The sequence below is a fragment of the Erigeron canadensis genome, chromosome 6 (assembly GCF_010389155.1).
Source record: "Erigeron canadensis isolate Cc75 chromosome 6, C_canadensis_v1, whole genome shotgun sequence".
Lineage (NCBI taxonomy): Eukaryota > Viridiplantae > Streptophyta > Magnoliopsida > Asterales > Asteraceae > Erigeron > Erigeron canadensis.
Genome location: NC_057766.1, coordinates 32,359,036 through 32,382,843, shown reverse-complemented (window position 1 = coordinate 32,382,843; position 23,808 = coordinate 32,359,036). Strand labels below are relative to the sequence as shown.

The window sequence follows — 23,808 nt, the reverse complement described above, 5'->3', positions numbered from 1 at the left end:
GGTAACTTCAGGTTTGAATCTTGGATAATGCAAGAGTTTACCCTTATTAATCGTTGTGTCTTCAGACGAATTAGTAGGGGTTTTTCTCCACTCGGGTATTTAAAATAGACATTTTTACTTTGATAGGGCTACATAGAGTGAACCTGTTTAAGATAACGTATGTTACACCTCTTGTTGTCGAATCGCGACACGAAATTTCAAGGTAAATTCACCTTTAAAAAGAGAAAAAAGTTATACGTGGTGATATTCAGTTATTTGTTTCAAATTTTGATCAAATTTTCGGTCCAGGTGATTCTTAAAGATGTAACATAAGTACATAACATTCATATTGTTAAACGAGGTTAGCAACTTAACATAATATTTTAGATAGGGCGGGGTCAATTAAATCTTAACAAGCTAGTGAATTTTTTTAAAGATTAATATCAATAAAAACTTAATCACTCATTGTAAAAGGAGGATGATATGTGTACTAAAAATTTTTAAACACACCAAATATGCTTTAACATGTTGCATAGTATAATCATATTATGCATCTTTGGTGGTATACTTATGGGTACGGTTAAAAACTATAAAAACACAGTATTAGTTATCAAGAAATCAATATTTAATATGATTATATGAACATTTACGTTGTTAAGATAACTATCAAAATACTATGAATTAGTGAGTAGAAACTAGAAACTAATGGTTATATGCCCTCAACCTATGAACTATGATGCTAAGATTGTTATGTATATATTTGGTCAGGCAGAAATTCTATATTTCCCAAATGTTTTGTTATGAATATATTTGATCAGGCAGAATCCGCAGAAACTTCTACTTTTTGCATTTCTAAATAGAATAGAAGCCTCCTTTAACATGACTTCATCTATGACATCATTAAATGGGGGTAGGTTAACCGTTGACAAATCTTTAGTCAAACAAACATCTTCTGGAAAAACAAATACAGTAACAACCAAAATGTTTGGTACGTATCTATAAATCTATATAGACCCATGTATATATATCTATATCTATATCCGTTTTAATGTTCATTCTTCGTTCAACAACTTTCAAGCCCAAAAGTTTTGAGGTCAGTCTCGTTATCATATTATTAACCATCTTTTCTTGAACTTTTTGTTTTTATAGGTTTATGTCAACTTAAAATACATATATGGATCATGTATAGATATACTGCAGATACACAAAATCAATGGCTCAATCAACTGCCAAAAAACTTATAACAATTGATGTGAGTTCAGACAGTATTTGCCCATGGTGTTTTGTGGGCAAAAAGAATCTAGACAAAGCTTTAGCTCAATCTAAAGATCAATATGATTTTGAGGTTTTTATTATTCACTCCCTATTTTTCAAGTTTACTCACTTCCAATTGTTTTCTTGTGTGTTTTTTTTAAGTTTGTATTTTTATTTTTTTTTGGGCAGATTAAGTGGCACCCATTTTTCCTAGATCCTTCTTTACCTAAAGAAGGGGTTAGCAAGGAAGATACTTATAAGAGAAAGTTTGGTACTGCTAGAGCGAATCAAATAATTGCTCGTATGACTGAGGTATCTGTATCTGGCTTTAGTTTCGTCTATTTGCTTTTGCTTTTCAGCTACTATATTGACACTATAAATATTTGCAGGTTTTTAAAGGAGTTGGGTTGGAATATAACATGTCTGGCCTCACGTAAGTCGATTTTTGTCATATATTTTGTGCTTTCAGTCCATTTGTTTTTTTACATGTTACCTTTGTTAAGCGATAATCTTAGTTTAGGAGGGTGTTTAAGATTGTTTGTTAGTTTAAGAGGGTGTTTGAGATTGTTTTATAGCAGTTTTGATTATTTGGGTGAAACTGTATAAGGGCATTTGGGAGTGCATATATCTTCTTGTGCTTTTTGAAATCCAAATTGCAGTTTTAACTGTTTGGCTAATAGAAGGTGTGTAAAGCTTATTTAAAGCGAACACACTTACTTTTACTGAGGCGAATACTGCTTATTATGAACTAGCATTGTACCCGCGCAAGGCGGCGGCGGTGACGGCGATGGTGGTTTAGTGGTGTCGGTGACGGGTGGTGATCGATGACATCGACAATTGGTGTCGAGTGGTCTAACCGTGTAAGTTGATACAATGGTGATAGTGATATTTTAGAAGATGAAGGTTTAAAGTGTAAATTAATTCATTAAGGGTAATTTTGGTAATATCTAATAACCCTTTCCTTAAGGGGTGTTTATTAAAGGCAATCTAGTAATTTTACATCTAACTATTTTCTAACCCTTTCCTAAAATAGAGGGTGAATAATCATTATAAAGGAGTAGTAGATAAAGCTCTTACCCCATAAACACTTGAATATATGCACTCCCAAATACCCTCTAAAATTAAGCAGTTTGGTACTTATGTCAAACACTACATAGATAGAACTTACTTCAAAAACTTGCTAACGATGTTCATGGCAAACAGGGGAAGTACCCTGGACAGCCATAGGCTCATACTTTTTGCTGGGAAACAAGGGTCTGATATTCAGCACAATCTTGTTGAGGAGTTGTTTACTGGGTATTTCACGCAGGGAAAGTTTATAGGTGACAGGTAATTTCAGATGTTTGTTATAGTAGATTTAAACAGTGAGAAGGATTTGTATTTACTATTTTCTGGAACCGAGTGAGTGACATTCCAACTTGAATCCAGGGACTTTCTGCTGGAATGTGCAAACAAAGTTGGATTAGAAGGAGCTGCTGAGTATCTTGACAACCCAAACAACGGACTTCAGGAGGTATGCACCCTCAACTTTATAATAATTACAAAGGAAAATACTGCATTTCTATCGCCGGATTATGAATTGGTTTGTTTGTTAATGTTTATAGGTTAATGAAGAACTTGGGAAGTACTCTGCAAACATTTCAGGGGTCCCTCACTATGTGGTAAGTATTTGGGACGACATTTACTGCAAGTTCTTGTTTGAATTCAGGGCTAAGTTGATGGTTTTGTTGCAGATTAATGGAAAGCATCAGCTAAGTGGTGGGCAACCCTCTGAAGTATTTCTAAGAGCTTTTCAAGTGGCTGCTAAGTGAAAAGTGAACTCAAGCCTGTCTTAATTCTTAAAAGTTCATACCTACATACATACACATATGTAATAAATAACGCTCCTTAAATGTTCTCTGTAGTAACTTGGCACATTGTATCTTTTCGAATTCGGCAACTTCATTTGAATTAATTTCTCTTGTTCTGGCTACTCTTATTTCAGATCTGTGCAGTGTGAAACATATCTAGAAAAATACCATTTGACCTATGGCCTATGGGACAGAGTGCTTTCCATATCCAAATTGGCACGACTTTTTTCAAAACTGACTGGAAAGTTCATCATAGCGAACAATCTTTTTTCTTGGATATCTACAGAACCCATGTCAATCCTGATAATAGAAGTGGTAGACTCCATTGAACCTCAATGTTAACACAATTACACAAGATCTGTTTTGATAAAACTGCACAATGAAAAATTACGAAGATACCTAGATTGACATTGAATGAAAATGGACTAGCTAACAAGAGTTCTAAATTAGTCATCTGCATCACAAACAGAGCCTTTTTCTTTTGGAACACTATGCAACAACAAAATTCATACAACTAAAAGAGTATAAGATCATCCCCCTATAATGGGCACACTATGTCGGAAAAACTCCAGGAAGTTTCTTCATTAATCGGGTATAAGTGTAGCTTGGAACATCTTTGAAGTAAACATTAGATATTACAATGGGGGGGGGGGGGGGGGGGGGGGGGGGGGGGGGGAAGCAATATTCATGATAAGAAAAATGAAGCATGTGACAGCTTATATTGAACACTTATCCATTACACGATAGAACACTTGTAACATGCGGGTATTCACAATGAATTTACAATGTGTTTTCTTTGTTTCTTTACCGTATTCATTTCTTTCCGGTTCTCATTTCAGCAAGAACACTTCACGTTAGGCCTAAACAGTCTCCTCATCAAATGCCATCACCTATGCCAAACATCCAAAAAATCACCATGAGATCACCAACATGGTAAAGCAAAACTAGGCCAAGAGAGATTTTTATAGTCCAAAGGGTTGAAATCTAATGTGATACTAGGAATCATGAAGCCACAGATCTTTGACTTTCTAAGACTCCATGTTTCATTGACTTTGTTAGGGCTGAGAAAAAAGTCTTGTACATGGTATTTTCTTAAATTTTTAAAAGTCGTCCATTGAATTCTAGATACCATGACATTCTGGTTAGGAAGGAGTGTTACTTTCTTGACAATTTTATGCACTAGGCACACATCAACTTTCACGTTTTATACTAACATTAGGATTTATGTGCTACGCTACTTTCAAACTTATCAAGTTATCAACAATGTGAGTCATCTATAAAGCCACATATAGAAATTTTGACATTTCCATAAACCATCAGAGAGAGATCCTAGATAAGTGAGATTACAAGTATTCGGTGGTCATGGTTTATTTACTAGTAAATTGTTGATTAAAATATCAACCAGATCTTGTCCCCTATCCAGCTAATTAGCACAAAAAGCCCCGAAGACCCTATGCCCTAGAACACTAAAAAAGCATTCTTCCATTTCACATAGATAAAGTTGCACTCCAGGAATAAAACTAAAGAAAATTTAACTAAAAGTGAACTATAAGTCATTTTAATATTATGGGTCCCCAATTATACAAAGCGGGTAATTTGGTCATGGGATCCATTAACTTGACATATACAGTAGTAAATGATGAAGAGAACCCATATAAAAAAATGATATTTCATGTTCCTTTCCTAATCAAGCAGATTAGAACATATACTGAAACCATACCTTGCCACAAACAGGGCAGCGTTCACTTCTTTCCATCCACTCATATATACAACCAAGGTGATAATGATGCAAGCACTTTGTAATTATCTTAGGGTTTTCTACAGTATACTCTGCAACAATAGTAAATAGAAAAGCAATGAGTATCAATGCCCTATACATATGGGATACTTAATAAACAACGATTGGGAATCTTGACTAGTACAGGATAGTGATCTAGTAATCGTACACCAATGTTAAAGAATCCCATTTTTAGGATTTATACTTGTCATGGAAACGCAGACAGTATAGTTAAACATAATGACCAGTGAGAACAAAAAAAATATATATATATATATAAACCCTTAAGTAATGACAAGTGATGGAAATCTTATAGAACGAATACATAATTTTTATCGCATGTGTCGTACATAGATAGTCCTAAGTCCTAACTTACAGGTCATAATTCATAGATATGTTACAATTTTCAGAGGACAAGGTGAGAGACTGATGAAGCATATTAGATTATATTATTGGTCCAAATCACAAGATAAAATGACACATAAAAGATTAGATATAGCATACTGATAACAAGGAAAGACTTGAATGATATCTTTTTGCTTAATTGTTAAGAGTCATTTTGGGTATCAAGCACACCTCGACAAATAGCAATAATTTAGTAAATACCTTCAAGACATGTTGGACAAACATCTTCATCTTCCGATGAAGCAAAAATATGTGCAAATCCAGATGTCTCTTTCGGGGTCGAAAGCTTGGTAGAATACTTCGTTTGTAACCCTTTTGTTCCGTCTTCACATGTTGAGCTATTCCATTTGCTTCCAGCACATAACAGATCTGTCTCCGTATCACTATCACTTCCTCTTAAAGATTCACCTTCCTCCTGTGAACGGCTTGACCCTTTCTCCCTTCTTAAAACCAGACCATCTCTTTGCAGACGAATATACCTAGGGTCAACATCATACGGCAATGGTCTTGGAGGAGACCGGTACACTCCAGATAACGAGTTATCAAGTGATGCTGATGAGCTAAAAGACGCTGTCCCTTGAATGGATGAAGGGCTTGGAAGCCGAGTTTGTTCTTCCCCTCTTTGGAATAACGACGTGTACTATTCAATTACAAACATAGAATAAGTTAAACTTATCTAAACGAATATCATGAGACACCGAATAACTACTAATTACATACCATATATAAGAAATTCTGAAGAAAGCATCTAAGACAAATGCAGTTCCTGTACACCGAACTATTGGGATTAACATAATCTTCACAGTCATAATGCAAGCAGCAGCAAACACCACCCATGATGATAACTTTAATGTAGCTCAACTACTATCAACTAAGAGAGTACTCAAGGCTCGCAGACGTTGATATGGCTCTGCGAACCAAATACACCCTCTCTACCTACACTCGAATTACTCAAATGGGTACTAAATCAAATCACCTATACACCTGCAGTTGATCAAAGACTGTTTCTTTTTAGCAAACAGGTTCCCACATTACAGAATCAAGGAACATAACATATTAGTTACAAAATTAGTACTGCAACCATAAGTTAAAATGTTAATAATCCCATCTCAATATTCCATAAAAATAATCAAAATCTATATAGTATTCAATCATAAAACCCTAAAATGACCAAGTCAAGAAATTCAAAAATGATATAAATAGCTTTAAAAAATACTACTTCCAATAAGAAACAAAATTGATTACTCCCACACAGTATGAAAACAGTCTATTAGACTGCGGGTAGGGTTAAGACTGTCTACGTCTCACTAGCCTGTGTATTGTTAACATTGACAAATAAAAGAAAAATTTTAAAACATAAAAAGTTGGGAACTTTTTATCTTCTACCAAAAGGGTCAATTCCAAATTTCAAGAAATTCAACTCAACTTAAATTCAAAAACAAACCCTTACCCAGATTGCCAAATCTTGAAGAAACCATAAAACCCATTTAGGAATCAATCAATTAGAAGCAATTAAAAGCAACATAAATGATATGAACACGTAAAAAGACTATGAATTTATGGTGATACCTTAAAGAGAGTGAGGGGTTTTAATGATTATGAACAGAAAACCACAAAATTGGAAAATTTTGATGTGATGGAATTGTATATGTATTGTTTGTATATGCGTATATATAATTTGATAATACGGCAAATTGTTAAAAGAGTAATTTTGTGTTGGATTTTTCGGCGAGAAAGAAGACTACGCGGTAATCAATCAATATTCTTCCATTTCATTTCATTCATTATTGTTCATGTCAATGGTGGGTGGCAAGTTGTATTTAATAAAGTATATGGGTCCTTTGTGTTAAATTTGTGCATGTATGGTTTTTAAAACTTTAAAATAAATAAGAAAAGAATTTTAAAATTTTCATTAGATAAATGGATAGCCAAATTTTGCGTTAATAAAGAAAGTTATTACTCAAATCAAGCCAATTAAATGGCAAATATATATTTTTTTTAACAATAATTATATTTTAAAAACGAGTGCATTAATAAGTTTTACACTTATCATAAAATTCAGAAGTAGACTTTTAATATGAAAATGTACAACACTTTTATGCAAGACAAATGAAGCCCTGACATTTTTCTTTCATGAATTATTATTTGAATTATTATTTGTGTTCGTCTATATCTTTGTTTTTACTAGGGTCTTTTTTTCCTAAGACCTCTTTTTCGACTATTTAAACACGTCCAAAACACATTGTTCTCTTCAAATTACGAGGTCGTTAAATGTTTCGGCTACCAACATAATAAATTCCGACCACCACAACATGTCCGAAAAACGACCCCCCCTTTTCCCGATGAGGTTATGGTGTGCAGAACATTAAATTATTCAGCTATCGGTATCTTATATTTTGGTTATATTTCAGCTAAAGTGATAACTTTTTGCTCAGATATTATTTAACCATGTATGTGTTCCATGATTCATACTACAATTTTAAACTTCTAAGGGTACAAAATGTTAATAAAATTTCACAGTGTTCATATAATATTTATTAATGTATCTTAATTATATATATATATGGTATCATTTTTACTATCCCAAGACCAGCCAAAACGTACCAAGAGAAGACATTTTACTTTTGAAAAGAAGATGTTGACCAAACATTAAAATTAATCTTAGGCTAACAATTTAACTCGTTCATCTAACTCACTAATCTCAATATGACCCGACGAACAAATGAGTCATTGGTTATGGATCCGACGTACCAAGCTTTTTACAACTTCAACCCACCTAAAAACTGAATATCAATATGAAGCATCTTATAAAAGAAGTTAGACGATCATATATAGGATACCGAATGCACACAAAGGGTCTTAGTAGCCAAATTGAATATTAATGAGTTTGTTTATTTAAAAGTTTCACCGACTACATTGCACTCATTTTAGTGGTACATTTCCTTTTTCTGTAATTAACAAATGTGGTTGCTTTCAATCATTTTCAGAATCTTTTTAAATAATACTCGTACAACTCTCCAATAATATATATTTTATTACATTTTATTACATTTATTTAATATAGTTGTAGTTACTATAATACATACATGACGAATTAATGTATATAAAAAGATGTACTTGTAAGTTGTATTAGATAATGTTTGAATGTTCAAATGAAAAGATAATATTTGCTCACACGTACAAATTGTATAAGGCCTCTCGTTATAGGAGTTGTTTCTTTCTTATTTCTTCCACTATTCTTCAGTTTTCTTTCTCAAAGAACACCCCAAGAACACCCCAAGAACACCCCCTCCTTATACTACCCACTTCTTCCCTACTTTTTCACTATTCATTCACTATTTTATTATTTCTTTTTTTTTTTACACAAAATTATAATTAAAACACATTTTATTATAATTAAAACTGTTAAAATATAACATGATTCAATTCGTAATATACACGTACCCTGAGATCCAGAGGAACCTGTAAAGGCATTAAACATATTTGCCATTGATTTCGGGTTCCCAAAATAAGATGATTAATTTAGGATGGAGTGATGAATTCTGATCTCATGAATTCAACAGAGAAGATGGACGAATTATTTGATATGGGGGCTGTGTATTTCGTTGTGATTAACCCTAAATTAGGGTTAATTACTCTCTCTATATATAAGGAGAGTATTTTCATATTAAGTCCCTCTGGTGTTTAATTCGTGCCTTATTAGTCCTCTCAAGTCCAATCACCTAATGGGAAACCCTATAATATGTCTTTAAGAGTAAATACGTCCATCGAATATTTACTTAGACATAGGGATTTCATTATCGTCAATTATCATATCAGGAATGACACATGATCAGTGACGGTCACACTAACGTGGTTCCAACATTCTCCCACTTGACCGAGCGACCATTTATCTATGAGTATTCAAATAAGTTCCGGAATAATACTCATTTTGTTTTAAACTGAAATCATAGCCAATAAGTACAGTCGTAGAGAAGAACATCAACTCAGGACCCCCACTAGTCAAACTATGACTCAAATTTAAAACTAATAAGCAATGATCAATTGACTAAGACAAATTTTGTCACGATAATGTCAACACACTAATACGAGTACTCAAAGTGCGATTAATAGACAAACAAAATCTGAATAAGGAGGAAAATTTTAAACAGTAATACTAATGACCAAATAAGTACAATATGCTATTGAATTAAACTAAGTCTTTAGTAAGCCCCATCTTCGACACGTGTCCTACGAAGACATTAGGAGGAAGACCTTTGGTCATCGGATCCGCTAGCATGTCATTTGTACTTATGTACTCAATACAAAGAACATTTTCCTCAACCCGTTCGCGTACAAACAGATACTTTGTATCGAGATACAGCCCAGCGCTAGTTGAACTGTTACTGTTCGAGAAAGTTACGGCAGCTGAGTTATCACAGTAAAGCTTCAATGGTCTAGAAATGGAGTTGACGACTTTGAGTCCACTAACCAGATTCCTAATTAACATCCCATGGCAAGTAGCATTATAAACGGCAATGTATTCAGCCATCATGGTGGATGTTGCAGTCAGTTTCTGCTTATGACTCCGCCAAGAGATAGGTCCGCCAGCGAACATGAAAATATACCCAGAAGTAGATTTCTTATCTTCCTTGCTTTTGGCAAAATCAGAATCGGAATAGCCTACTACTTCTAGATTGTCACTTCTTCTATGCGTTAGTTTGTAGTCTTTGGTCCCTTGCAGATATCGTAGAACTTTCTTAGCCGCTTTCCAGTGTGCTAATCCAGGATTAGATAAGTAACGTCCTAGCATACCGGCGATATAAGCGATATCTGGACGAGTACAGACCTGAGCGTACATAATGCTCCCAACTACTGATGAGTAAGGTATCACCCTCATTTGCTCCTTTTCAATCTCAGTGTTCGGACTTTGGAAAGTGCCGAATACATCTCCTTTAACTACTGGAGCTACAGTGGGTGCGCAATGTTGCATGCTATAGCGTTCTAAAACCCGCTCAATATAGGCCCTTTGAGAAAGACCTAAAATACCATTATGCCTATCTCGATGTATTTCGATACCTATAACATAAGAGGCATCACCAAGATCTTTCATGTCGAATTTCTGCGAAAGCATCCGCTTCGACTCATGCAACATATCCAAGTTATTACTTGCTAGTAGAATGTCGTCTACATACAAAACAAGGATTATAAAATTACTCCCATTGATCTTGAGATAGGTGCATTGATCCACTTGATTCTTTATGAAGTCTTGTTCTTTAATGACTTCATCAAACTTAAGGTACCATTGTCTTGATGCTTGCTTCAACCCATATATGGATTTCTTTAACTTGCAGACCATGTGCTCTTTACCTTTTGGAATGAATCCTTCAGGTTGCCACATATATACGTCTTCTTCCAAGTCTCTATTTAAGAAAGCTGTTTTGACATCCATCTGATGTAACTCGAGATCAAAGTGAGCTACTAGTGTCATAACGATCCTTAAAGAGTCTTTACGAGACACGGGAGAAAAGGTCTCTTGATAATCGACTCCAGCCTTCTGAGTATAGCCTTTCGCAACCAATCTGGCCTTATATCGTTCGACGTTTCCTTTCGGGTCTAATTTGGTTTTGAAGACCCATTTGCAACCAACAGTTTTGGATCCTTCAGGAAGTTCAACCAATTCCCAAACGTCATTATGTTGCATGGAATTAAGCTCTTCAATCATGGCTTCATTCCACTGAGTGGCCTGATCACTATTAATGGCTTCTTTATAGGAGGTAGGATCAATAAGCTTTCCAACATCTTCAACTTCAGTGAGATAAGTAATGAAGTCATCAAAATTGGTGGCCCTACGTGACCTCGATGATCTCCTGAGTTGATTTTCGGGATTTTCGGAAGATCTTTCAGCATTAGTGGTCTCATGATTAACATTAGGAGGAGTTGGATCAGTGACATTCGGAGTAGCGTTCTGTACAAGAGGAATTATCGGAGGAATAATACTAACCGACGAATCGTTTCCCCCCGCTTCTTGTACTTCTTGTAAATCGAAGTTATGATTTGTCGTGCTCCCACTGATCTCTGAGTTCTCTAGGAAAGTGGCATGCTGTGTATCACTGATGCGAGTAATATGGGAAGGACAGTAAAACCGATAACCTTTTGAGTTATCCGGATAACCAACAAAGAAACATGTAACAGTCTTAGGATCAAGTTTCTTTAAGTTAGGGTTATAGAATTTAGCTTCGGCAGGACAACCCCATACTTTCATATATCTAAGACTCGGTTTCTTCCCTGTCCAGATCTCATGAGGAGTTTTAGGGACAGATTTAGAAGGAACTCTATTGAGTATATGAACGGCTGTTTTTAAGGCCTCAGTCCAAAGGAAAGTAGGTAAGTTAGTGTTGGCAAGCATACTTCTCACCATGTCCATTAGGGTTCTATTTCTCCTTTCAGCAACACCATTTTGTTGAGGAGAACCAGGCATGGTGTATTGGTTAATTATGCCATGTTCCTTACAAAAGTCATGGAAAGGACCAGCGGCTTGACCAACATCAGTATGTCTACCATAATACTCACCTCCTCTATCTGATCTTACAACTTTTATTTTTCGTTCAAGTTGGTTTTCAACCAAAGTTTTAAAATCAGTAAAAGTTTGTAAGGATTCAGACTTTTCCTTAATCAAATAAAGGTGCATATAACGTGAATAATCATCAATAAATGTAATAAATGAAGTATGTCCTGTAATGGAAGCGGGATAGGGGCCACTAATATCAGTATGAATTATTTCCAACAAGTTGGAACTTCTTGTGGCTCCTTTTTATTCCCTTTAGCCATTTTGCCTTTGAGACATTGAATACATGTTTCAAAATCACTAAAGTCAAGAGATGGTAAGATTCCATCCTTTACGAGTCGTGTCATGCGATCTCGTGAGATGTGGCCAAGACGTTTATGCCACAACATGGAGGAATTCTCTTGTTGCTTAAGTGATTTTGTCTTTGTCTTAGCTATATCGTCAACATTAAAAGACAACAAAGATTGTGAGAAATTATGATCTAGTTCTAATTTATACAGCATTCCATCCAAGAAACCACGACCAAGCAATTCATTATTAAGAGTAATAGTAATCTTGCCGAAACCATGAATTATTACAAAACCTTCAATGTCTAGTTTAGAAATAGATACGAGGTTCCGAGTAATTCTCGGTACATATAAGGTATCTAATAGTCTAATACATTTTCCAGTACTCATATGTAAAACATAAGTTCCCATGGCTTCGACATCTAAAAGATCACCACTTCCAACTCTAAGTTTTCTTTGGCCCTTTCGTAGCTTCTGGATTGTATGGAATCCCTGCATTGAGTTAGTCACATGGACCATAGAACCAGAGTCACGCCACCATGTATTAACAGGAACATCAGTAGTAAAAGAATCAAATATTACATAAAGTACGTTACCTTTCTTAGCTAGCCATTCCTTGAACTTAGGACACTCTTTCTGAATGTGCCCTTGAGTACGACAGAACTTACACTTGATGTTCAAGGCATTAGAGCTAGAGGCAACTGCACCAGGGCTTATTTTTGAAGCTTTCTTTCCATTCTTGTTACTGTTGTTACCCTTCCTCTTCTTGGAATTAGCAGTGGTAGTAAGGTGAACAGCTTCAGGTTGCTCGAGCTTAAGGCGATCTTCTTCTTGTTGACACATTGCAATCAGTTCACTCATCTTCCATTTGTCCTTCTGAGCATTATAGTTAATCTTGAAGGCATCAAATTGAGCAGGCAATGATGTCATTATGAAATGCACAAGAAAGTTGTCAGAGACTTCCATTTCGAGAGTCTTAAGCTTGTTCGCCATGTCGCTCATTTTATTATGTGTTCACGGACACCGCTTTTTCCATCGTATTTCAGAGTAAGCATCTTTAGCATTAAGCTGCTTGCATGTGCTTTAGACGATCCCTTGAAGTAATCCTCAACAGATTTGAGGTAATCTTTCACTTTATCAGACTCGGGAATAGCTCCTCGGAGACCAAGAGGAATAGAGCTCTTGACCGTCATAAGTGACAAGCGATTCGCCTTGTCCCACTTCTCAAATGCCGCTATCTGCTCTGCAGTAGAGGTTGCAGTAATGGCAGCGGGTTCATCATGACGAATGGCGTAGTCCAGGTCATAGTACCCCAGAGTAAGATCTAACTAATCTTTCCATGAAGCATAGTTTTCACCGGTAAGTGGCTGAATGCCAATGGGAGGCACTATAGTGGAAATAAAGAGGATATAGATTTAGGATACAAGTTATAGAAGATTAATAATGTAATGCCTAAAACTAAGGGCAATGAGATTATAGTGACATAATTAGCTGTCTAAGGCAGACTAAGTAATATCTATAAAACTAATGGAACTAAAGTAATGCCTAAACTTAACTAAGGGCTAACAATAATGTTCCTTACGTAAGAGGCTAAAGTAATGTTCCTGAAGTAATGAGACTAAGACCATTACACTAATGAAGCTAGTGATAAGTAACCTATTGTAAACACCAAAACAATAAGTTAACATAAGGCTCTACTTAGATTTACATCACCTTTGGGTAGAAGTAACTAATATCTAAGTACACATGAGCATTAGGTTCATGCGTCACAACGCTTATCTTTTGACCTTTGGGCACAAAAATAAGAATCGTGTATCTTATGCATGAAAAATGTTCCTTTCAGCACATAGAGTATATTAAATCACCTTTGGGCAGAATCAATATACTTAGTGTTCATTATCTAAAAGGAAAAGAACACACCATGAGAATCACATCTGACCTTTGGGCACAGATGTTGAAACCATGTACATTTGTGTGAAGCCCCCACACACTACGGGGGTCCGGGGGCAGCGCCCCTGGGAGCGGGGTCCAAGGGGCAGAGCCCCTGCCCAAAAATTTTTACCCTTGAAGTGCTATGGTAAAAATGCCTCAGAAAAAATTATTTTCGAAAATAAGAGACAAATTTAGCCATCGAAATTATAAGGTAAAACTAGTAAGCATAAACATGATAATCAACTAAGTTAATCAGTAATCCATGAAAATAAGCACGGTACGAAGATAGCTAAGTTCATAGTAAGGATTAACTTCGTAAGTAGTGATTAAATTCGTAAGTAGTTGACTATCTTCGTAAGTTGTTAACTATCTTCGTAAATAGTGATTAACTTCGTAAGTAGTTAACTATCTTCGTAAGTAACAAACGAAGATAGCTTACGAACATAAGCAACGAAGATAGCTCACGAACATAAGCAACGAAGATAGCTCACGAACATAAGCAACGAAGATAGCTTACGAACATAAGCAACGAAGATAGCTTACGAAAATAAGGTAAGTTCGTGAGGAAGTAAGTGCGAAGATGAGCAGAAGTTCTGTTCTGTACACATATAAGCCTTACGAACTTAGAGTGTTCTTACGAACTTAGTGATTTTGTTTACGAACTTAGAGTTCGTAAGGAAGTTCTCACGAAGTTAGAGTTCTAACGAACTTTAAGTTCGTAAGAAGCATACGAATTTAAGCTTCTGCTTTCTTCAGTTCGCGAATTAGGGTACGAAAACGAATCAAATCAAGTGATAGCTTCGAAACCTGCTCTGATACCAGATGTTAAAATATAACATGATTCAATTCGTAATATACACGTACCGTGAGATCCAGAGGAACCTGTAAAGGCATTAAACATATTTGCCATTGATTTCGGGTTCCCAAAATAAGATGATTAATTTAGGATGGAGTGATGAATTCTGATCTCATGAATTCAACAGAGAAGATGGACGAATTATTTGATATGGGGGCTGTGTATTTCGTTGTGATTAACCCTAAATTAGGGTTAATTACTCTCTCTATATATAAGGAGAGTATTTTCATATTAAGTCCCTCTGGTGTTTAATTCGTGCCTCATTAGTCCTCTCAAGTCCAATCACCTAATGGGAAACCCTAAAATATGTCTTTAAGAGTAAATACGTCCATCGAATATTTACTTAGACATAGGGATTTCATTATCGTCAATTATCATATCAGGAATGACACATGATCAGTGACGGTCACACTAACGTGGTTCCAACAAAAACACATTACATTACTTAAAAATAAAAGATATTATAATAATAAAAAAGACAGTACTGGAAAAAAACAAGAAATACATAATAATGATACGGTTACTCTTCGTCGTCTTTGATTGACATTTTTCCGATTCCACGGTGAGTCGTTTCATTGGCCCACCGCAGGTCGTGTTCTGGGCATTTCACTTCCCACGTTGATTTGCCTTCTCCGCAGTTGTCGTGGAACGATTCTGCCCAAGTGCATTGGTCGGTCAATGTGTGACCGGCCTTAAAAACATGATTGATCGCCCTCTTCATCGTTTTGCTCTCAGCCTGCATATAATAAGAATATGTCTCTTTGTGTTTCGAGACCGTGCGACCTGGCGCTTCTATTTCCTGAACGTGTTGGTCGCATAGGTGTCTCTTCTTCCGTAGGTAAAGCAGTTCCCCAGAAAGTTCATTTTGAAGGAGTGTGTCCTCTTTGACATGTTCCAAGATTTGTGCTTTCATCTCCTCTTCGGTGAAACGAGGTCGGTGAATGTTCTTTTTTGATGATGATGATGATGAAGAAGCCATTTGGAATGGTAAGTGAGTTAGCAGATGAAACAAGTTTGAAGATTGATAATGTGATGAAACAGGTTATATGCTATGGGTTGGTATTTATACATGAAACAAGTAGGCAGCCGTTAAGGGACTTTAAATGAAAAGTTTTGAATTTTTGAGGGACTTTAATTGTAAATATTTTGTACTGAACGTTGTAGGGACTGTAAATGTAAATATTTTGAATTTTGAACGTTGGAGGAGCGTCTGTGACTTCAGCTATAAATATTGTCTCATTACCAGATATCTCATTTCAAAACTCACACTTTTATACATCTGCAATGGCTTCTTCATCAGATGCCCCTAACCTAAAACCACAAATGACTGTCGATCAAGTGAATGACAGTATCATGACTGATATCCTCGACCACCAAATGTGCAAAGACAACCATGTTCAAATTGGTAAAAAACTTCAAGCGAAACAGAAATGGTGCGAAGAGTAAATCAAATATATACAAACGGGCCATTGTACTGAGCTTGAGTGTCAATACTTTACTTATTTGCAGGGGAAATTTGACAAGATTCAAGAGGCTGTGGAAGAAATTGCTTGTGCGGTCATCACTCTGAATGAGTCCATCAGCATGGCCAGAGCAGTTTATGCCCAAAAGAAATAAGTAAGTTGTTTTAATGTTGTGTTGTACGTTTTTCTTTATTTTCGTTTGTAATGTTATTTTAATTATGAATAAACTTATTTTTATTAAAGTAGACTTGTGTTATTAAAATACTTAAGAACATTACAATAGTAAAAGACAGTCCACACTTCAAACAAACAAAACACACTTAAAAAAATAAATGGTAGTGTGGAAGGGGTATTAATAGAAAAAAAAATAATTTAAAAATGGCTACTAGCCGTTAGTTTTAAAAAAAATCTTTGAAATTTTTTTTTTTTTTTTAAAATCCGCTCCAATGTTCACATGGCCCCACAAAACGTTTAACGCCGCGCGTCTGGAATTGGAAGGAACGGAGAAGACGTAGCCGAAGCCGCGACCGTGCTAATAGCGGCTCCTCGCCGCCGCGCATCCGACGCCGGCCCGACGCTGTATAAGGAGGGGCCTAATACTCGTATTAAACATTTCTGACAAATTATACATCAGATTATATAGCGATATATGGAGCTAATGAAATTCAAGTGGATGAAAGTCACGAGTCGGAGTTTTCTCAAGGACATTCATTAAAAATAAATTGTTAATTGTTGATTTTTCGATAAACTATTTGGCTGTCATATTTTTGTATCACCCTTGTAAATATATGACTATCCAGAACATTAATATCTTAACTATATAGATTAAAAACCTTCCTAATCATAAGATGATGACAAATGATAAAATCAAGGGATATAATTTAAAAGAAAAATTAATTAATATAACTCACATATCACCGTCTTATGTTTTTAAAAAGAATTTTAGCCTAATTTTTAAAAAGGTATATCATTTTCCGATAAAGTATTATCATGTACTCATGTTAGCATCATTTTTTATTATCACATTCTATTATATTTTATAACTATCAAATTAGACCCTACCTTTATTTATATTGTATTTTTCAAACTTTCTATTCTTATTGATACCTAATACCTAATGGAATTTATAAAACAAAAAAGTCACCATGGTCAGTAATGACCGATGACCACCACCAAATCAGTGATAATTGAATCCCCGTAGCGATTTCTCAAAATAGGTAGATTTACTTTTTTTTATTCCTAATAAAATTAAGGGGAAAAGGTCAATTGTTTTAATTAGTGTTATGAATATGAATGATATTATACATTGATTAGTCACGTACTCACACGATGCGACAGTATGATAGTAGTGACGTTGGTGGCAGCGACGGCCAGTGGTGACGATGACGGATAGTGATGATAATAGTGTGATTAACGTAAAATGGAATAATATAGTTATTTTAAAGGTTGAGAGAAATATGTTATAATTAATTTCATTAAGGTTATTATAAGTACATTATGTATAGATATTCAAATTAACGAATAAAAGAAATGAGTAGTTTGAATAGATCAAGTTTTTTTTAATAAGATGGGAAAGATCAAATGTTTTACAAAGTAGTATAAATAAGTTGAAATGTATATCTATTTTTAACTTATAAAAAAGATTTTATTTAAAAAGATATAATGTTAGTAGGTTGACTTGTCCGATTTAAAAGTCTGTTTACCGGAGGCCTCGTTTTCAGGTTTGATAGAATAAAGAAGTAGAATAGCAGAAGCCATAGATCTTACCAGGGATGCACCCAACGCTTCAACAACTCGAACCCACGTAAAAAAAATAAAATTTATTGATTAAAAACACACAATCTTAACTTCATTTTTTAATTCAAATTCCATATTGAATCAAGTATTACGAGCGATATTTTACACCTTTCCAATCTATCCATGAAAATCTCATTTTGCATGTCTATTAAATTATATTATTATTGAAAATAGTTTGTCAATCCAAAGCCCAAACCAAATATCCGAGGATACTCGCGTAATGGTACAATCTTTATTTTGCATATCAAAAATCTTTATTTTGCATATCAAAGAACGACTTAATTCTCCTTCTAAATAGTATTTTGGTAGTGAAAAAATATGATAACAAAAGTGTCTGCAGATTTACATTTTAAGTGATGATATTGAAAATAAAAATGCAAACATTTTAAACAATTTGGATAATAACATAGTACTCGTAATAGATGAAAGAGATAAAATAGATATATAAGTTTTCATTTTTTTCCCAATTAAAAATATAAAAAAGTTTCCCCCAGTCACACTCACACTCACATACCAACCAACCAACCAAACATACATGTATCAACCAACGACCGGTGTACTTATTTAATTGAAATCAAACACATCAACTTTTATTATTTCATTTTCAAAACCCATATTTCATTTTATGTTTTCCTGGCAAAAATGCAGAGCTCTGTGATACATCCAGAATCAATAATAGATTGGCTACAAAATGAAATGGAATATAGACCATCAGGTCTCTACATTAACTCATCAATGCCATCACCCGATTCAATTCGTAGGGTTTGTAGAGGAAACATGGTTCCTGTTTTTGAATTCTTAACAAAAAGGGTTAAATCCAAGAAAACGGTCGATATCATTCGCCGTAATATCCTTGTTCATGGAAAAAAAGACAATGCTGGTGGTGTAGAGGGTACGAAAAGTGTGGAGAGTCGAAAAATGAGCAGAGGAGGGAAGAGGAAAGCAAAGATTAGTGAGATTGTGAATGAGAATGATAAAGAGACGGCTTTGCAGGAGAGGGAAACGGCGCAAAAGGACGTCGAGAGGTTGAGGCACGTTGTGAGACGGAAAAGGAAGGAGCTGAAGTCGAAAATGTTGGAGGTTTCTCGTGAAGAGGCTGATCGCAAACGGATGCTTGATGAACGGTCAAATTATAGGTTTGTTGCTGTCAAGTTCTGTTTTTGTGATTTGTTGCTTAATCTTTTAGTTTCAAGATTAGTATTTAACATATAATGTATAATATTCACTATTGGGCCAAACATCGTAGGTATTTAGTTTAGTAAGGCGATAAAGGTTGTGTCTTGGTGAATTTTTTTGCTATTGCTATTCGGGTTGTTTAGAAGAAGTGTTGTCAATTTTTTTGCTAATTGCTATTCGGGTTGTTTAGAAGAAGTGTTGTCGAATGGAAAATTTTGTACTTTTAGTATAATACATATGTCATATGTGTGTTACAATACAGGATGTAATGGTGTATTATTATTGCTAGTGTAGGCATAAGCAGGTAATTCTGGAAGCTTATGATTCACATTGTGATGAAACAGCAAGGATATTTGCGCAATATCAAAAGCATCTTTGTTACTATGTTAATCAAGCAAAGGATGCTCAGGGGCTGGAGATTGATTATCCAGTAAATGGTTTTCAAGCGGAGAATGAGAAAGGTTGGAAAGCTGCTAATGATGTATTTCATTCCGAGACGAGCAAAGAAAGGGATATTCGTATGGCATGTGAATCACTTGCAGTACAAATGATTGAAAAGGTTCACAATTTATTTCCTGCATATGAAGGAGTTGGTATTCATTTGAACCCGCAACTAGAAATTGGCAACTTAGGTATTGATGTTGAGGGGGATATACCTAATGAGGTTCGTGATGTGATTCTCAGTTGTCTTAAAAGTCCCCATCAGTTGCTTCTGGACATAACCGCTTACACTCAACGGTTGAAATATCTAATTGCTAAAGAAACAGAGAAAAATGATGCTATAACTGATGCAGAAACATTAAGGTTAAATATCTTCTTTACCAGGAATATTTTTATATTCAATTCTTTTTTGTCACCTTGCTTCTTAATTTCTTGTTACTTTGCATTATTTCATCTTTAAACGGCAAAGACTCATGCTCCTTTATTATTCTTTTATCCCTAATGGAACTTCAACCTACAAACTTTCAGTTTCTGGGCCACCTTGATACCGCTAGGTCAAAGTCCCCATGGATCTGACTTGCTATATTTTATTTTGGTAAAGTGCTAGATTATGATCAATTTGGTAAGCTTGAAACTATGTAGTGATTAGCAACTTCTCATTATCAATACAATTTAAAGCAAGTGATAATGGTCAGTCTAAAAGTTATAACATAAAGCTAGTCTGTTCATATCATCCTTAGCTAAAAATCTATAATTAGGTTAAAGCAAGTGATAATGGTCAATCACTTATTTATGTTATTGTGGCATTAGAGAAGATATGGGTTATAATTAGGGGTTTCTGTTTTGAGTTGATCTATCTCTCTGGCTATGATCGTAATTACAATCTGTTGATTAGTTTAAAACTCGTCCAGGTACAAGTATGAGAATAACAGATTAATGGATGCTTCTCCTGATTTAGGCTCACCATTACAGCTTCAGCTGTATGGTAATGGTAATAATGGGATTGACATGTCATCTAAAGGAACCCGATACCTACAATTTCAAAGACAGGTATTATAGCCCTCACAATATGTGCTCATTAGCTATTATGTGTATGCTTATTTGATTACACTATTTCATCTATCTTTTCTATCTTTATGATGTTATAAATTTGCATCACATCCTAGTTCTGTACAACTACAGTTTTTCCCTGTTTCGTATTCTGGGAACATAAATAGTAGGCATCTTTCTGTTTACAGAAAGCACATGTTCAGCAATTCGTGGCTACCGAAGATCAACTCAACAAAGCTGCAGAGGCTAGAAGTGCATGTCAAAAGCTTTTAAAGCGTTTATATGGAAGTAGTGATGCTGATCCTTCATTGTCATTCAGTTTTGGAAGGACTTCACAGAGCATGAGTAGTCTCAGACAGTTGGAGGTAACATAAATTACATACTTACTATACTCACTGGTAGAGTTCGCAAGATGGGTGGGTTGGAAGGTAAGGTAACAAGTCAAAACAGGTCATTCATAGTGCTGATTAAGACGGATGTGGTTGCATTCACTCATTTAGTTAACCTGCATTCCCCTTTTTTTTTTTTTTTTTTGTCAACGTTGGATCATTTTTATGACTATAACATGTTAACTATGATTACAAAAGATATTATTTTAATTCTTATAACCTAAATGCATGAATAATAATGGAGGTTATATAGTTAGAAGTAGGTTCTGGATCACTTTCATCCTCCTTAACCCGTCTCTCACGTGTTCCAACAACAAAACTCAAATCCTCCATGTCAGGGTGTGGGAGGTTGCTAACTTCTTTCTTATACAGTAAGACTGTTTAAGATAAGACACAAGCAAATTGACTCATCCAGATGTATAACAAATTTGGATTGCCCCCTACCCATATGATTCAATGTGTACAAGTTCAGAGAACTCCTAAACATATTTCATGATCACATACACCAAAGAAAACCTTGCACTATGTTATCCACTAGCTAGCAAAGTCAACTGCTTTATGATACACCAATAAACCTCGCCAATGTCTGTTACTAATGCCTGTCTGTTTGCTTAGCTGGATGTTTGGGCAATGGAAAGAGAAGCTGCTGGACGAAAGGCTAGCTTGACCATATTGACTTCTGAAGTTCAGCGTTTGAACTTGTTGCGTGATGAGAGGAAGGAAGTTGAAAGTTCTTTGAATAAGAAGCGGAAGAAAATTGAAGAATTTGATGCTCGAAGATTGGAGCTTAAGTCCATTTCTGATGCTCTAATGAGAGCAAACACGGTAAAGGATATTTGTAGACGGGTGGCATTCTATAATTTGCTCTTGGTTTCACATTTATTCTCCTTGATCTCAGATGGAAAGTCTTTACGTAGTGATTTTATTATTATGCAGTGACTAGTAATCTATGTTCTAAAGTTGTGATGGCTCATCCTATTTGGGATTGTAGGATGCTGCATCATTCTGGAGTCATCAACCATTAGCGGCAATGGAGCATGCATCAAACACCATCATTCCAGCATGTACAGTGGTTATCAACAAAACAAATAGTGTAAAAGATCTTATTGACGAAGAAGTGTCGACCTTTACTCGCTGTCCTGACAATAGCCTTTACGTGCTTCCATCAACACTGCAGGTCCTAAATTATCTATGCTTTTCGCGGAAACTATTTTAATATTATTTTGTAAGAAAGTGGGGACCATGTAATAGTTCTGAACCTATCTAGTGTATCTTGTTCCAACTGATGTATGATTTTTTTTTTATCTCCGTTAGGGACTATTGAAGTCTATGGGTCCCAGCTGTTCTACTGGATCTGAAGCAATTGCTGATGCAGAAAGGAATGCCGCCCTACTGACTGCGAGAGCCGGAGCTGGAGACCCGTCTGCGATTCCTTCCATATGTCGTATTTCTGCCACCCTCCAGTATCCTGCAGGTTACTTGAGCCTGTGTTATGAAAAACCAAGTATCATAAAAGGTAAACTAAAACTTTAATTATGTGGATCTAACTTAATGTTTGGTGTGCATGTAGGATTTGAAGGTTCGGAAGATAGCTTAGCATCAGTGTTGGGGTCCATGGAATTTTGTCTGAAGTTGCGTGGTTCCGAGGCTTGCGTATTGGAGGAGTTATTGAAGGCTGTGAATTTGGTTCATATAAGAAGGGATCTTGTTAATAGTGGTCATGCATTATTAACTCATGCTTATGATGCTCAAAATGCACATAAAAGGTAATAAAATTTTCTTCTTCTATGGTTTCTTTAACTACACACGCTTTATGTTATTAATAGAGTGGTTATATCTTTCAGCACCACGAGTCACTTACTAAACCAAGCTTCTGAACAAGAACGGATAATAATGGACAAGTGGTTGCCTGAGATCAAGAGTGGAATTGCGAATACTCGGAAATCTTTGAATGATTGCAAATACGTCGATGCTTTGGTAATCTGTAGATTTGTAAACGCTCAATGCCTAAACTATCTTTGCTTAAAACTCATATAGGTAATGTCATTCTAATGCAGCTTGATGAATGGTGGGAGCAACCAGGATCAACAATTGTTGATTGGGTAACTGTAGATGGACAAAATGTTGCGGCTTGGCATAATCATGTGAAGCAACTTCTTACATATTATGACAAGGAGCTTCGGGAAAGTTCTTAATCTTTTGTTTTTTTTTATTATTTTTATTTTGGTATGATAATGTCATTTTCTGTATGTCTCAAGTGTCTGATCAATCAAGTAACCAAGAACAAAAACATAGATATGGAGAACACTCATGTTATAGCCATACTTGAAATCGAATTTGCAGATACATGTTGCTTTTGTGTTTGCTTTGTGAAATCATAGTAAAATAAAAACTATGATTTAAGCTAATAATTTGCTTAACTTTACTAACAAGGTTAATGTTACTTTGTTCTTGTGATGCTGCGTTTCGAATGAACAAACAAACTTAACAATACAGAATTTCACTTCAAAATAAAACCAGATATCATTAGATGCGTTTGGCTAGACATACCGTCTGGTTTACAATACGTCATAGACACACACAAAAAACAAAGTAAAAAAAACCT

General features: G+C 35.3%; 3 protein-coding genes across 5 annotated transcripts; 2 read left to right on the top strand and 1 right to left on the bottom strand.

Moving 5' to 3' along the window:
* The first annotated feature begins 967 nt into the window (after positions 1-967).
* LOC122603727 (uncharacterized protein YwbO) lies at positions 968-3,205 on the top strand. 2 transcript variants are annotated; one of them, XM_043776512.1, is made up of 8 exons: positions 968-1,072; positions 1,169-1,324; positions 1,423-1,545; positions 1,623-1,666; positions 2,437-2,562; positions 2,662-2,746; positions 2,838-2,894; positions 2,967-3,205. In XM_043776512.1, the coding sequence occupies exons 1-8, from the start codon at positions 1,028-1,030 to the stop codon at positions 3,042-3,044; spliced, it is 714 nt and encodes a 237-aa protein (XP_043632447.1). In that variant the 5' UTR covers positions 968-1,027; the 3' UTR covers positions 3,045-3,205. The 2 variants fall into 2 exon arrangements, with proteins under 2 accessions (XP_043632447.1, XP_043632448.1); XM_043776513.1 differs by having other exon boundaries at positions 980-1,072; positions 1,180-1,324.
* Positions 3,206-3,774: 569 nt separating this feature from the next.
* LOC122604064 (E3 ubiquitin-protein ligase At3g02290-like) lies at positions 3,775-7,041 on the bottom strand. 2 transcript variants are annotated; one of them, XM_043776965.1, is made up of 5 exons: positions 6,835-7,041; positions 5,986-6,249; positions 5,467-5,905; positions 4,804-4,913; positions 3,775-3,973 (listed from the first exon to the last, which is right to left on the bottom strand). In XM_043776965.1, exons 2-5 carry the CDS (start codon positions 6,100-6,102, stop codon positions 3,944-3,946), a joined length of 696 nt encoding a protein of 231 aa, XP_043632900.1. In that variant the 5' UTR covers positions 6,103-6,249; positions 6,835-7,041; the 3' UTR covers positions 3,775-3,943. The 2 variants fall into 2 exon arrangements, with proteins under 2 accessions (XP_043632900.1, XP_043632901.1); XM_043776966.1 differs by lacking the exon at positions 6,835-7,041 and having other exon boundaries at positions 5,986-6,266.
* Positions 7,042-18,782: 11,741 nt separating this feature from the next.
* Positions 18,783-23,470, top strand: LOC122606092 (AUGMIN subunit 5-like). Its single transcript, XM_043779051.1, has 10 exons — positions 18,783-19,283; positions 19,618-20,127; positions 20,676-20,814; positions 21,003-21,179; positions 21,819-22,028; positions 22,195-22,380; positions 22,518-22,677; positions 22,774-22,969; positions 23,048-23,180; positions 23,261-23,470. Exons 1-10 carry the CDS (start codon positions 18,790-18,792, stop codon positions 23,396-23,398), a joined length of 2,343 nt encoding a protein of 780 aa, XP_043634986.1. The 5' UTR covers positions 18,783-18,789; the 3' UTR covers positions 23,399-23,470.
* Positions 23,471-23,808: the final 338 nt, after the last annotated feature.